Source organism: Coturnix japonica, chromosome 6 (genome assembly GCF_054131305.1).
Source record: "Coturnix japonica strain WE chromosome 6, WE-NBRP24, whole genome shotgun sequence".
NCBI classification, from domain to species: Eukaryota; Metazoa; Chordata; class Aves; order Galliformes; family Phasianidae; genus Coturnix; species Coturnix japonica.
The window spans coordinates 24,505,382-24,518,372 of NC_140668.1; the positions used below are offsets into that span (position 1 = coordinate 24,505,382).

Below are 12,991 nucleotides of genomic sequence, written 5' to 3' on the forward strand. Positions count from 1 at the left end.
GGGCTCCAGCCTGTAACAGCCAGCGGGGCATGGAGCCCAGGGGGAAGTAACAGCAGTGCAGGGGGAACGGCTTCAATGCTTTATTTAAAATAAGTTTTGTTATAAAACAGGATAATAATATATATATTATTAAAATACATAGAAACATCTAATCTTAACAAAAGACTAGACTTATTTTTCCCTTTTTATTTCCCTTTCTTTAATAGGATACGGTGTGGAGGACAGCCAGGAGCTGGAAGGTGCAGCACATACCTCCCGTGGTTGCAGCTGCCCCAGGGGCTGCAATGGGGCTCCTCTGCCCCCCACTTCCACACCTACACCAACAGCACTGGGCTGCAGGGTTACTCTTCTTTTTTCCTCCATTCCAAGACCATGTAAACAGGTTATAAATATTGCAAACACATTCATCTTGACCACACTGTGATCTCTCTTGAGAAGACAACCGTTCAGTCACTTTACAATAGCTTCCTTCAAGACTGCAAAGCCCCTGCTGGTGCCAGGGGGACAGCCCTATGGCTGCTCTCCCTTTGGGCAGGGTGCATGCAGCAGCACCGGGGCGCCTTCGTGCAATAGGGCTGAGAATCCAACAGGGAAAGGAGCTGCTAGGGTAATTCTGGCTTCAAATCTGGGCTGTGCTGCTCTGAATGTGGCCGGGTTGGGGGGCATGGGGTAGAGCAGGACCTTGTGGCAGGGAGCTGGGCACAATTACACCAAACCAAACCTCATCCATGTGCCCGCTGCTCCTGCAGCTGTGTTGCCCCCAGCACGGCGAGGTGGGGGTGCTCAGCCCCGATCCTTCCAGCCAGATACCCCAACTGTCCCAAAAACAAAGCTGAAGAGGTGGCGAGGCTCCTTGCTCTGGCTAAAGCCATCTGTCCAGCAAGAATTACAAGTCACAGAGCTGCGTGTCTCACGGCGAGAGGTGCCACCACCCCCAGGCACAGCTCTGAAGGTGGCCGGGGCACCGAGGTGGGTGAGGGGCTGGGTCCTGCAGCACGTGTCACACGGGGACCGGCCTCAGCTTCCCTGTGGGGACACAGACACGTGCATCAGGCTGGGCAGGGGGCACAGCCACCACAGCTCAAGGCCCCAAGCGACGCGGTCCCAGCAGCACCCCTGTAAGCAGCACAGCCCTGCAGCCCTCCCAGCCTGGGAAGCGAGGCTGAAGCAGAGCCTGAAGCAGAGCCCATCACCAGCTCCCAGCCAACCACACTCACCTGGCAGCCACTGCTGCCCAATTCAGGCTGAAATCGAAGAGAAGAGAGGTTCAGCTGCGGGCGCTGCCCTGCAGCATCGCTCCCTGGCTGCCCCACGTACAGCCCTGGCTGCTTTGCCCCACGTGGCCCCTCACTGCCCTGTGCTGGGACAGGGCGCTTCAGGGGAAGCCCTAACCAGGCTCCTGCCAGCCAATTAGCCAGCGGTTAATGAGCCGATTACAGCACAGCTCACACCACGCAGCTTAGCCTGTCATCAGTGGGCTGGGAGCCTCCTCCCGTGGAAGGCCATGAGTTGGGCACTCTGGGATCATGGAGCAGGACCCCCATGTCCTCACCCACCTGAGGTCTGCAGCTTCCTGCGGATGGAGGTGCTGCGGCCGCTGGGCAGCCCAGGGCTGGGGGACGCGTGGCTCCGGCTGGAGGATCCTGGCACGTCACCCTGGGGAGAGATGGGGCACAGCCCTGGGTCAGCTGGTACCTCCAGTGATGGCATACAATGGAATGCAATGGTGGAGCTGTGGGTACCTCCAGGTGCTCCTGGCTGGGCCAGGACACCAGCTCGGCCTTGCGGGACACAGGGCCCAGCTCCACGGAGCGGACGCGCTCCGCAAACTTCAGTGAGCACAGCGTCTCACTGCTGTTCTTCTCGGCAGGGGAGACCTGCGGGTGGGAGCAGCAGCAACATCACTCAACTGACACCCCCACACCCACCCCTCTCTGCTGCTCAGCGGGGTCAGGGGGCTGCTATTATTAACCCACCACCCCCAGGACAGCCCCCAGCCGCCGTCTGCACCAGGCACGACCCCGTCACCAGCAGAGAGAAGCCACGGCAGGTGGCACATTGCACAGGGGGTGGGGGATGGGGAACCCAGACCTGCACCATCATGAGGGTCTTGCTGTCCCCGCTGAGCGAGTCCTGCAGCAGGTAGGTCAGCTTGGAGTTGCGGAAGGGCACATGGCCCTGGCGGGAGCGCAGCGCGTAGATGACATCCCCCAGCGCCGACAGCGACCTGTTGATGTACTGAGCCTCGCGCAGCCGGCTGCCCTCCGCACCCGAGCGCCCAACACGCTCCGAGCCCGCCAGGTCCACCAGGTTCAGCTTCCCTGGGGGCACAGACAGATGTCAGCACCGCCAGCACTGCCATGCAGCCCTGCCAGGGGGCACAGCAACCACCCAGGGGGCACAGCACCCACCCGTGGTGCGCAGCCCCGTGCTGCGGTCGAGGCCGCGGACGGTGACGATGAGCAGCGCGTGGGAGCGGGAGCTGTGCTCGTTCAGGTTGGTGCACTCCGTCACACGGTTGACGTGGCCAAACTCAAAGACCTGAGGATGAGGAGGGGGTGAGGCTGCGATCTGCTCATCCCCCCATCCACCCGTGCCCTGTGCTTTTATTTCCAGTGCCCCTGCAGCACGCCCTGGGCCTATTCTGGGCTCTGTTTCTCCCCATCCTGGGACAACACTGCAGAGCCACCAACACACCGTGGGATGACTGCCAGCTCGCTGCCTCACCTTGTTGATGTCCTCCACACTCTGCACGCTGAACTCAGTCAGCCCAGGCACATAGAGCTGCCCGCTGCCATCAGGGCACAGCTTGATCTCCAGCTTCTCCTGGGGCTCCTTCCCCAGCAGGTCCCTGCGAGGGGGAACCCATCAGCACCCAGCTCCCATCAGATCAGAGTCCGCTGCCTCCAGAGGTGCAGCACGATGCAGATGTGCACTCAGGGCTGGTCCCTGCAGTGTTGGAGAGCCCCTGCGGCTGCTGCCGTCACTCCCCCAACCCCCAGCGTCCAGGCAGGGCAGGAAAATGTTTCTCATTCCCTTGGCTCCCAGAGCACAGTTTCTAAATATAACGGCCAAGGAGCCAGGCCAAGGGGAAGGGTTTGGAGCCCGGCGGAGGAAGCGGGGGGAGCCCAAATAAGCAGAAACGGCTCAAAGGGAGACAGGACCCAAACTGGTGCTTCCTTACACGGCCAACGCTGAGCCCCGAGGGCTCCACGTGATGCTGTGCCCCGGCCAAGGGCTCACATCCATACCTGAGCGCCTCGTTGTAGATCTCGGCCACGCTGACGCTGATGGCGTAGTCCCAGTCGGCCGCTTTGCTCCGCACCTCGGAGAAGAGCAGCTGCAGGGCCCGCTGGTTGATGCCCGGGTTGGTGGAGGTTCCCTGGTGCATGGGGAGAGAAATGACCTGTTGGGCTTTTTCCCGATGCAGCTGAGCAGAAGCAAAGCTCAGGGGTTGCAGAAACAGCCGGGACTGGTCCAGTGCCAGCCTGGGTTAATGATAGCACTGGGACACAGGGCACTGCAAGGAAGAAGAGGGAGGCAAAGCCAGGCAAACTCACCTCCATTGTGTAGGTCTTCCCTGCCCCTGTCTGTCCATAGGCAAAAATGCAGACGTTGTACCCATCGATGCAGGAGGTGACCAGAGCCTGAACCTCTTGAAACACCTGCAGGGGGCCAGAGGGCATCAGGGGACGGTCCCACAGCCCTCATTCCTCCCACTGTTAGTGGCGTGAGGCAGCACCCACCTCCTCCTGGGACGCCTGAGGAGGAAACACCTTGTCCAACTCAAAGGACACCTGCTTCCCCTTGTGCAGGAGGTGCAGGACGGCGTCGTCATCCGCATCGAACGTCACCGCACTGACCGCCTCCGGGCCCTCTCCATCCTCCTTAGTGATGGGGCGGACTCTCCCAAAGACACGGATGTTCCCTTGGGGGAGCAGAGGCATCAATCAGCCCCGCTGTGGCACCCGGCCATTCCCTGAGCCCGGCCCCAACGCACCTTTCAGCCGCACCAGCTCGTTGTGGCACTTCTTGCGGAGCTGCAGCTCGCGGCGGTATTTGCGCAGCAGTTCCCTGTTGGTGCTGTTCACCTCCTCAATGGCTTGTCCGATCTGGGTGAAGGATGATGCTCAGCCTCCCACCCACACACCACACAGGGTGAGGGGCTCCGGGCTGACCCCATACTCACCTCAGCCCTGGCGCTCCGCAGGGTCTCCTGGAGGAGCAGGGGGAAATCCCGCACCTGCCGCTTCAGGCTGTTGTAGTCGTGGGTCAGGGTGCGCAGCGCCGGCTGCAGCGTCAGCAGGTTGGTCCGCACGCCTGCGGGCAGCACGGGGTGAGGATGGGTGGCCCCAGGACAAGGTGAGGACATGCAGCCCTGACCCCCATGAGCCCCACAAACCCCATTGCCCTCCTCACCCGCCAGGTTCTCATGCACTGCCTTCATCTCCACTTGGGCGCGGGAAAACGCCTCTTCGATGGCACGGTTCTTCTCGTCCTCCATCGCCTGCATCTCCTCCAGCATCTGCCCATGGGCCCGCTCCAGCTCCGACTCGTACATGGCAATCTGGGGGGATCGGTGGGGTAAGGCAGCACCGACAATTAATGCACATCAGTCCCAGGTGCCGCCTGGTTCACATCACTGCACTGCTGTGCCTGCGGACCCGTACCTGTGCCCGGAGCTGAGCTGCCGTCTTCTGGGAGCTCTGCAGCTGCTGCTCCATCTCCTTCAGCACCTGCCTCTGCATCCCCACCTGCTCCTGCAGGTACTGATTTCGGGACTGGCTTTCACACAGCGCCTGCTTTGCCTTGGCTGACTCCACCTCCACCGTCTTGATGATGTACTGCACAAAGCGCCCACAGACGACGGTGTATTACGGACCGAGGTCATGGCACCGCGGCACAGCCAGCAGGAGGCACAGCCCCGCGGTGCTCACCTTTATCTGCTGGGGCTGAGCCCTGAGGCTGGCGATGGTCTCCTGGCTGTCCCGCAGCCGCCGGCTGAGCCGCTCCTCCTCCTGCGCTCTCTCGGCCAGCGAATCCTTCAGCCTCAGCTCCACCTCGGCCAGACGGTTCGTCTTCTGCTGCACCTCCAGCTCCAGCTCGGCCAGCTTGGCTCGGGCTTCCTCCGCCTCCCTCTGCAGCTGGCACAGCCGCTCCTGCAGCCCGGCGTTCTCCTGGCCCCAAAGCAGGCTCAGCCTTGGCCGCGGCACCCGCAGCCCCACGGCTCACCCGCAGCTCACCTGGAGGTGCGTGCAGTCCCGACACGCCGCCTGCTGCCGCCGCAGCTCCCTTAACTCCCCTTCCCGTGCCTTCATCTCCTGCCGCAGCCTCTCATTCTCAGCCACCAGCAGGTCCCGGTGCTTCTCCGCATCCGTTCCCCCCTGCGGAACGTCAGCGTGTGATGGGAGCCCCCCCAATCCCACTTTATCCCCCCCCGCAGCCGGTGAGCTCACCATCTCCGAGCGCAGCCTGCCGATCTCCTGTGCCTGTTCACGGAGGTTCGCCTTCAAGTTTTCAACCTGCACACATGGGGAAGCACAAAGCTGTGCTGTGCCCCCCCCCCCCACCGCTCTGCTACCCGGGAAGGGATTCCCTTCCTAACACCCTGCCAGGCGAGGAGGCACCGCACCAACCCCCGTCCCAGTGAGGCTGCCGCCCCATGCAAACGACAACAGCCTCTTCTGAACCTCCGCAGATCGTCATTTAGGAGATGCTGATTTATAACAAATGCGAACGCGCTCAACATTGTGCTGTAATTAATTATGATAAGTTATAAAGCCACTCCCTTGTGGAGTCGGCGGCGCGGCGAGCTGCCCGAGCGCATCTCCTGCGTGTGCCGGGGCAGAGGCTGAGCAGCTCAATTCAACCCTTCCTCCGCTGCCCCCCACCCCTTTCTCAGCACAGCCCATGCAGGAGGAGGGGGACGTGGAGCCATGGCTAAGCTGCCACTCTCCTGCTTAACGAACGGTGCACCGCAGGGCTGCACTCCCCACACACAGCCCCAACCACGTCCCTGCACCTTCCAGAACCTCAAGGATAAACCTCACAGGAAAGCACACCGCCCCACACACACAGCTGGAAGGCCCCAGCCATGCACCAAGCATGGAGAAGAGTTGCTCCCTCTGCTCCCCAGTGCTACAGCAGCCCCGTGCCCTACCTCCTCAGGCAGCTCCGGCTGCCGCCTGCTCTCCAGGCTGCTCAGGGACCCCTTGGCTGTGTGCTGGGGGCTGAGGCACGGCCCGGCCATTGCTGAGCTCACGGAGCCCAGGTTCACCCCGTGCTGCACAGCCCCGGCACGCCAGCTGCCTGTCCTGCTTGTGTCATGCAGACTATGCCAACCAGATCCAGGACAATTACATCCACCTTTTTGACACCAGCGGAACAAGCCAAACCTGACTGTAATAGCTTCCACAACATCCACATGCAAATCCCTTTATTAGCAGCCTGGGTTTCAATCTCCCTGTAATGAGGGACGTCCTCACATCCACAGCTGTGTCTGCACCGGCAGGAGGAGCATTAGGGGGTCAGCACTGAGGCCAGCCCCCATCCACAGCAGCACATCAAGCACCAACACAGACACGCACTGCTCCTCATTCAAGACAGCTGGAGCACCCTGAGCCTTCATGCTACAGATCACAACCCACAGCTGGAAGCCCGGAGTGCACCCAAAGCCCCCCTACCTGCCCTCGCAGCTGGACGGAGATGGCCATCTCCTCGCTCTCTCGGGCGGCCAGTTTCTCCTGCAGAGCCAGCAGCTCCTCCTGTAGCCGCAGCTTCTCCTCCTGCAGGTGCGCCATGGATGCCACCACCTTCTGGATGACGGGGAAGGGCCGCTGGGCCGGCAGACTGGCACGTTTCCCACTGCAAAACCGACCCCCTGCGGCAGGAGCGAGCACAGCGGGGTCAGGGTCAGCCAGCCCCAGGGGGACACGGGCACCCTGCAGGGAAAGGGACTCGAGGGAGGCAGCAACAGGAGCACAGCAGAGCTGGGGGTCCCAGTGGTACCAATGCGTAACACAGGGATGCTGGCATCCCACAGCACAGCCTGAGCTGCCCCGTGTGGACGTGCAGCCACCCAGCCCCACTGCTGCCTCTGATTCACCCCCTCAGCCTTTTTTTCCCCTGAATGAGCAGGTGCCAGTGGAAAAACAGCATGGGATGGTGTTATTAAAGGCTGCGTCACCGAACACGGCAGTGGAATGGAAGCCAAATTCAAATGACACGGGCGACCCAAATGGTGGCCCTGCTTGTTGAGTGTGACTTTCTGACCTTCGCAGCACGAGTTTAAACACAGCTTTCTGCAAACGAAGCCTTAAATTGCTCGGTGGTTCCAGCAGGGGACGAGCTGGACTGACTCACCGCCATGCAGCGCCGGTGGAACCAGCAGCATGGATCTGGGCTGCTCCCTGCCTTGCCTGGAAAGCAAAGGTTGGGAGGCAGAAGGCGATGCTGGGAGCTGCTGGCTGCTTGCAGGCGGGCTGATGCCGTGTGTCAGTTGTGTTTCACACACGTGCTGTAAGGTGTCAGCCATCCCAAGGCACTGACAGCTGTGGGGACTTGTGCTCTCTTCGAGCCAAGAGGCAGCGAAGAGGGTCAGCCAGGAATCTGTGCTCCTCCAGGAGGGACTGCAGGAGGGTTTTTGTTCTCCTGCCCCGAGCTGCGTGCACAGCTTTGCTCAAGCACCTGCTTCCTCCTCGTAGCAAAGAGATGCTCCAGCCAAGGGACAGCAAACCCAAACCTGAAGGCAGCAGCCCCCCCCACCCGGTGAGAGCTGCCTCCTCCCAGCTGGTCTAGAAGACACTGCCTGCATGGCCCCATCCCTCAGCCCCGGCTGCGTCCGTGCTCCCCTCACCGGCTTTCTCCAGGCTCATGGTGCAGGCTGCCTGCCCCGGCACGGCGGGCTCACATGGGGCTGCCGGTGGTTCCTCCGTGGTGTACGGCAGGGCCGGCTGCCGGCCGTCCTCCAGCGAGACCTGCAGGGTGAAACGTGCCGCTGGGTGTGCGTGCTCCTCCAGCCCCACATCCCCGGGACACCCACATCGCACAGGCGCTGCAAGGACGGTCCCACATCCCCACCCTCTATTGTCAAGAGGAATTCAGCCGGCTGCCTTCGGGTCTGCCCGTTACACGTCGGTGTCGTTGCGCCGGGTGGGCTTCGGCAAAGCCCTGGTGTCTCAAGGTTGAATGCAAAGGGCCGGGGCTTTTCCAGCCGCTACACCAAAGGAAAACCCAGAAGGAGGGAGGAGAGGAATACGGCAAAGGTCACAAAAGTCCGGGCTGTTGTGTAATTCCGCATTCGCCGGCTTGCAGGGAAAAGAAATATCTATCTATTTTTAATGCCACCAGTAAAGAAAAGTGCTGGCGAGGTGATTCTGCGAGGGAACGGCACGGAGCAGCTGCGTGCCCCGGTCAAAAGTTCCCTTCCTTCCCTCTGCTCGGGCGGCAGCGCAGCGCGGAGCGGGGACGGGCGGCCCCGCACAGGGACGGCGGCGGCAGCACCGGGCCGGCAGCCATCCCCGAGCCCACGGACCGGGCGGACCCGACCCGCACTGCCCCAAATATCGCCCTGCGGAGCGGCTGAGGCCCGAAGGAGACGGGCAGCAGGGCGAGCAGGAGGACGCGCAACCCGCAGGGCACCCCACGCCCCTGCAGCTCTGCAGCTCGCTCCCGCTCCCCGGCCGCGCAGCAATGCGAAGAATGCGGGCTTGCCGGTTCCTCCCCCCGCCCCTCCGCGGAGCTGGGCGCTACTCACGCTGCAGGGGCAGCTCCCGGCCCGGGCGGGCTGCCGGCATGGCACGGGGGGTCCCCGGCTCCGCGACCCCTCGGCTGCCGCTGGGAGAGCGACTCGGCACCTCGCAAAGTCCGCCGGCCCCGCTCCGCACCCCGGTCCCTCCCACCGCCGTCCCGCACACAAAGGGAAGCCCGGCCCGGCCCCGCCCGCTCCCGGTACCGCCCGCTCCCGGTTCCCTCCCGGTGCCGCTCACCGGCCGCCCGCTGCAGCTCCGCTCCCCGCCCCGGTCCCGCCCACCCGGGCGTCGGCACCGGCTGCTCCGCCCCGGTTCGTTGCCCTGGTAACACCCGGGACCCCCGACGGGCGGCGGTGCCTGGGGGATGCACGGCCCCACATTGCCCCCCTCAACCCCACGTAGCCCAACTCTGCCACTCTCAGCCCCTTACAGCTGCTCGTAGTCCCACACAGCCTCTCTCAGTCCTACAGAGCCCCATATAGCCCCTCTCAGCTGTACATAGCCTCACACAGCCCCGACCTGCCCCTCTCAGCCCCTTAAAGCCCCTCATAGCCTTATCCAGACCCCACAGCCCCTCTCAGCCCCATATAGTCTCTCTCAGCCCCACTGTGGGTGCTGTAGGTGTTCACGCAGGGCTCCCCGTGTCCGTGCAGCGGCTGCCGCTGGTTCAGCGATGACACGGGCGGACACGAGGTGACTGTAAGCATTCCAGCAGCGACTCTAATGTCGTATTGTCACTGCCTTAATTTACGAGCTGTGAGGGCAAAATAATGTTTATGCAAATAGCTCTGGGCGTTAAGTCATTTCCTGTCCTTTGAATGCTTCAGGTTTTTTGATGGCATTGCAATTATGCAGCGGGCGAACGTTGCGTCAATTGCATCGAGAAGAGACTAAATGGGTGAGGGGAGATGGACGGCTCCCAGAGCAGGACCCCAATGCACCAGGAGATCTGGGTGCCCACCGGGCCGGTGGGGCTCATCCTAAGGATGGTACTCGGGGCTGAGCATGGAAATCCCGACCCTCAGGGCTCTTTCGCATTGGAAGCAGCCCCTCTATCACCCTCATATTGCGCTGTGAGCAATAGGGCTGCCCCCCACCCCCCTCTCTCCAGCCCCAGCTCACTGCGTGCTGCCTTTGCTTTCTCTCCACGTTCCAACGCGGCGCCGCGGGCTCTGCCCTTCCTTTTAGAGCAGCTCTTTCCCCGTCTGCAAAGCATCCCTCCTCGCTGCCAGCCTGGGAGCAGACATCCGAGTGCCGGCCCGGGATCAATGAACGCTGGGAGAGCAGCAGGAGGGCGGCCAGCCCCGCTGCCACCTCCTGTGCATGTGTATGCAATGAGGGATCTGCTCAGCCAGGCGGCTTCATTCCCATTTCCCCCCCATTTGCCCACGAGTGTGGATGGAGGGAAGCCCCATTGATTGTGCCGATGGGGGCCCTTTGCATTTGCAGTCTGCTCTGCCCCGAGCAAATATTTAACCTACATCTGTAACACCTCGGGGGAGATGGGGGGAAAATACGATATCCTGGCCAAAGTTTAACCTCCCCCTCCATTCCCTTCCAGCAAACTGATGGCAGGAATGCAGGCGTGGGCACACCTGGGTGCTCTCTGTAGGAAATTCCCACCGGGAGGATCATCAGATGGAGTGAGAATCATCCCCACAGAGCAATTAATGATAATGCAGCTCAGTGCTGTAACTCCACTCCTCCCTGAGAGCCCCAGTGAGGGGATCCCGGTGCTGAGCCCACAGGAGCAGCTAACGAAACCCCACAGTCCCTCATTGCCATCTGAGCTCTTTAACGAGTTTTAATTAAGTCTTAGCGTGCTCCTGAGAAATTTGTACTCGTTTCCAAGTTCACAGTGGGAATTAACCCAACCCGCAGGCAGCGATGCTGAGATAGGGCAGCACTCAGGTGACCCGGAGCTGCCCTCACTCACCCACCCAACATCAGCAGCCCTGTCTTTTTCTCCTGCTGTGCAGCTGGAGGGTCCCTGCAGGGCCTGGCCCCATCCCTGCCCTTCTTCTCCCCAAGAGCTGAGCCAGGAGGTGCAAATACAGGCAGAAAGGATGGCAGCGGTCTCCTTTAAAAAAGGCATCCCGTCCTCAGCGAAGCTGTCTATTTTTAGTGCCCTCGGAAGCACGTTTGGTTTTGGAGGAGACGCTCAAGCAGTAATTGTGAATAATTTAGGGAACTGAGTTTGGAGGCTGATGTCAGCAGCCGTGCCACTAAGGGACACTGAGTGCGTGGCTTTGGCTGCTCAGAGCTGAATCCCACAGGGACACGCAGCCATAGGAGCCTCTGTGGGAAGAGCAGTGCTGGTGAGCTCACCCTGTGCCCTTCTGGAAGGGGAGAGCAATGGCACAGCTCTGTCGCCTCCCAGCTGCTCGGCCTGCAAACTTACCCTGCCATGCATTATTCACACCTCTCATCTATAATGCACAGCCCTACACCCGCACCTGGAGCTGCATGGCGATGGATGGACACTGCAGCTCACTGCCATCGCTCCCACCCCACACCTCTCACCTGGGGGCCGGGCCCTGCTGCCCACCGCCTCGCTCCTGGCAGTCCCCTGCTGCTCTGCAGAGCCATGCTCCTCCATTTGCTGTCCTTAGTCCAGCCCAGCACTGAGAGTGCAGCCAGAGCACCCAGCGCGTGCATGGCACTGCCTGCTCCCCAAAGGGTCCCCAGGGCGGCTGCTGCAGAGCAACTCTGTCTGCAGTGGAGGAGAAAGCGACGTCTCCTCTGCTCCTGTCTGCCGGTGCCTTAAGAGCAGATTAAAACCCAGCCCTGCAAATTGCTGACACAACCTATTTCTTAGATGGGTGGACAGGTGGACTTTTCTCCCTCTGCAGATAACAGTGCTCAGATGGGAGCACGTTTGGTCCCTGAGTGCAGCCATCCACCCCAGGGTCTCAGGAACACCCAAACCTTTCCTGTTCCTGCAGCAGGAATGATACAGAGCCCCATTTCCCTCCCATCAACCCGCACGTGCAGGCTGTCTGAAGGCAGCCAGGAACGGTGAGAGCAGGGAGATTTGCAAAGCAAACAGCGATCAAACAAAAAGGCTTTGGTTACTGTTCTCGAGGCTGTTTGCCAAGACACACAGATCATATCGGGCTCATTTACAGAAGGAAAACCAACGTAATTAGCGCACAGGAAAACACTTTAATGAAAAGAGCCTTCGTGTAAAAAGTGATGGGACACTGCCCAGTGCTGCAGCAGGACCCAGAGCCATGCTAATGCTGCATGTCCCAGCTCAACATGGTCACACCGCTGTGCTGCATGCACTGCAGCAGGCAGTAACCATGGCAGCAGAGAGATCTGCACGTGATAGCAGCATTTCTGCAGTACAAAGGAGCCTCTTATCTGGGCTGAGCCAATCGTCAGGCTGCTGCTCATTCTTCCACCTTGTGCTAGGACAGAGCCGTGCCGTGTCATGCCATCCTATGCCATCCCATGTTGTGCCATGCCATGGTACGCTATATTCTGCCATGCTGTGCCTTGCCATCCTGTGCCATCCCATGTCATGCCATCCTATGCCATGCCATCATATATCATTCCATGCCATGCCATCTTATGCTATGCCACCCTATGCCATTCCACAGCATGCTATCCCATGCCACACTATGCCATACCACCTTATTCCACCCCAGGTCATGTCACTCCATGACATGCCATCATGCCATCCCATACCATACCATCTTATGCTATGCCATTCCACACCATGCCATGCCACCCCATCCTATGCCATACCATCTTATGCCATTCCGTGCCATTCTGTCCTATGCTATTCCATCCCATGCTATGCCATCCTATGTCATGCTCTTCTATTCCATGCCATCTTATGGCATCCTACATCACGCCATTTCATGCCATGCCATCATATGTAATGCCATGCCACCCCATCCCATGCTATGCCAAATCATCCTATGCCATCCTGTGCCATGTCATGCCCTGTTGTGCTGTGCCATGTGGTTCTAGTGGGTCCCAGCCCAGGGCTGGCAATGTGTCCCTATACAACAGCCCCTCTACCTCATCTATCACTCTTTTCTGGTTGTTTTTGCCCTGTTGAATCATAGTGGTTGGAAAAGACCTCTAAGCTCCCCAAATCTGACCCCAAATCCTCCCCAAGATGCCCACCAACCACATCCCTTTGACTTCCAGCTCTTCACACACATCCAGCAACCTCCACAAGGGGGAAAACTGTGAAATAATAACGTGGATATGTAATTCCTCTGATG

At 60.5% G+C, this 12,991-nt stretch overlaps 1 protein-coding gene across 8 annotated transcripts; it reads right to left on the reverse strand.

Moving 5' to 3' along the window:
• Positions 1-65: 65 nt before the first annotated feature.
• On the reverse strand, positions 66-11,423 carry KIFC3 (kinesin family member C3). Of its 8 annotated transcripts, none has more exons than XM_015873657.2 (20): positions 11,274-11,423; positions 7,856-7,976; positions 6,684-6,880; positions 5,457-5,522; positions 5,244-5,384; positions 4,938-5,177; positions 4,671-4,844; positions 4,420-4,567; positions 4,190-4,320; positions 4,001-4,112; positions 3,747-3,928; positions 3,561-3,665; positions 3,252-3,382; positions 2,728-2,851; positions 2,412-2,541; positions 2,092-2,321; positions 1,743-1,877; positions 1,557-1,656; positions 1,218-1,244; positions 66-1,026 (listed from the first exon to the last, which is right to left on the reverse strand). In XM_015873657.2, the coding sequence occupies exons 1-19, from the start codon at positions 11,406-11,408 to the stop codon at positions 1,240-1,242; spliced, it is 2,607 nt and encodes an 868-aa protein (XP_015729143.2). In that variant the 5' UTR covers positions 11,409-11,423; the 3' UTR covers positions 66-1,026; positions 1,218-1,239. The 8 variants fall into 8 exon arrangements, with proteins under 8 accessions (XP_015729143.2, XP_085407890.1, XP_085407891.1 ...); XM_085551764.1 differs by lacking the exon at positions 11,274-11,423 and adding an exon at positions 8,756-8,969; XM_085551765.1 differs by lacking the exon at positions 11,274-11,423 and adding an exon at positions 8,080-8,677.
• Between the last annotated feature and the right edge of the window lie 1,568 nt (positions 11,424-12,991).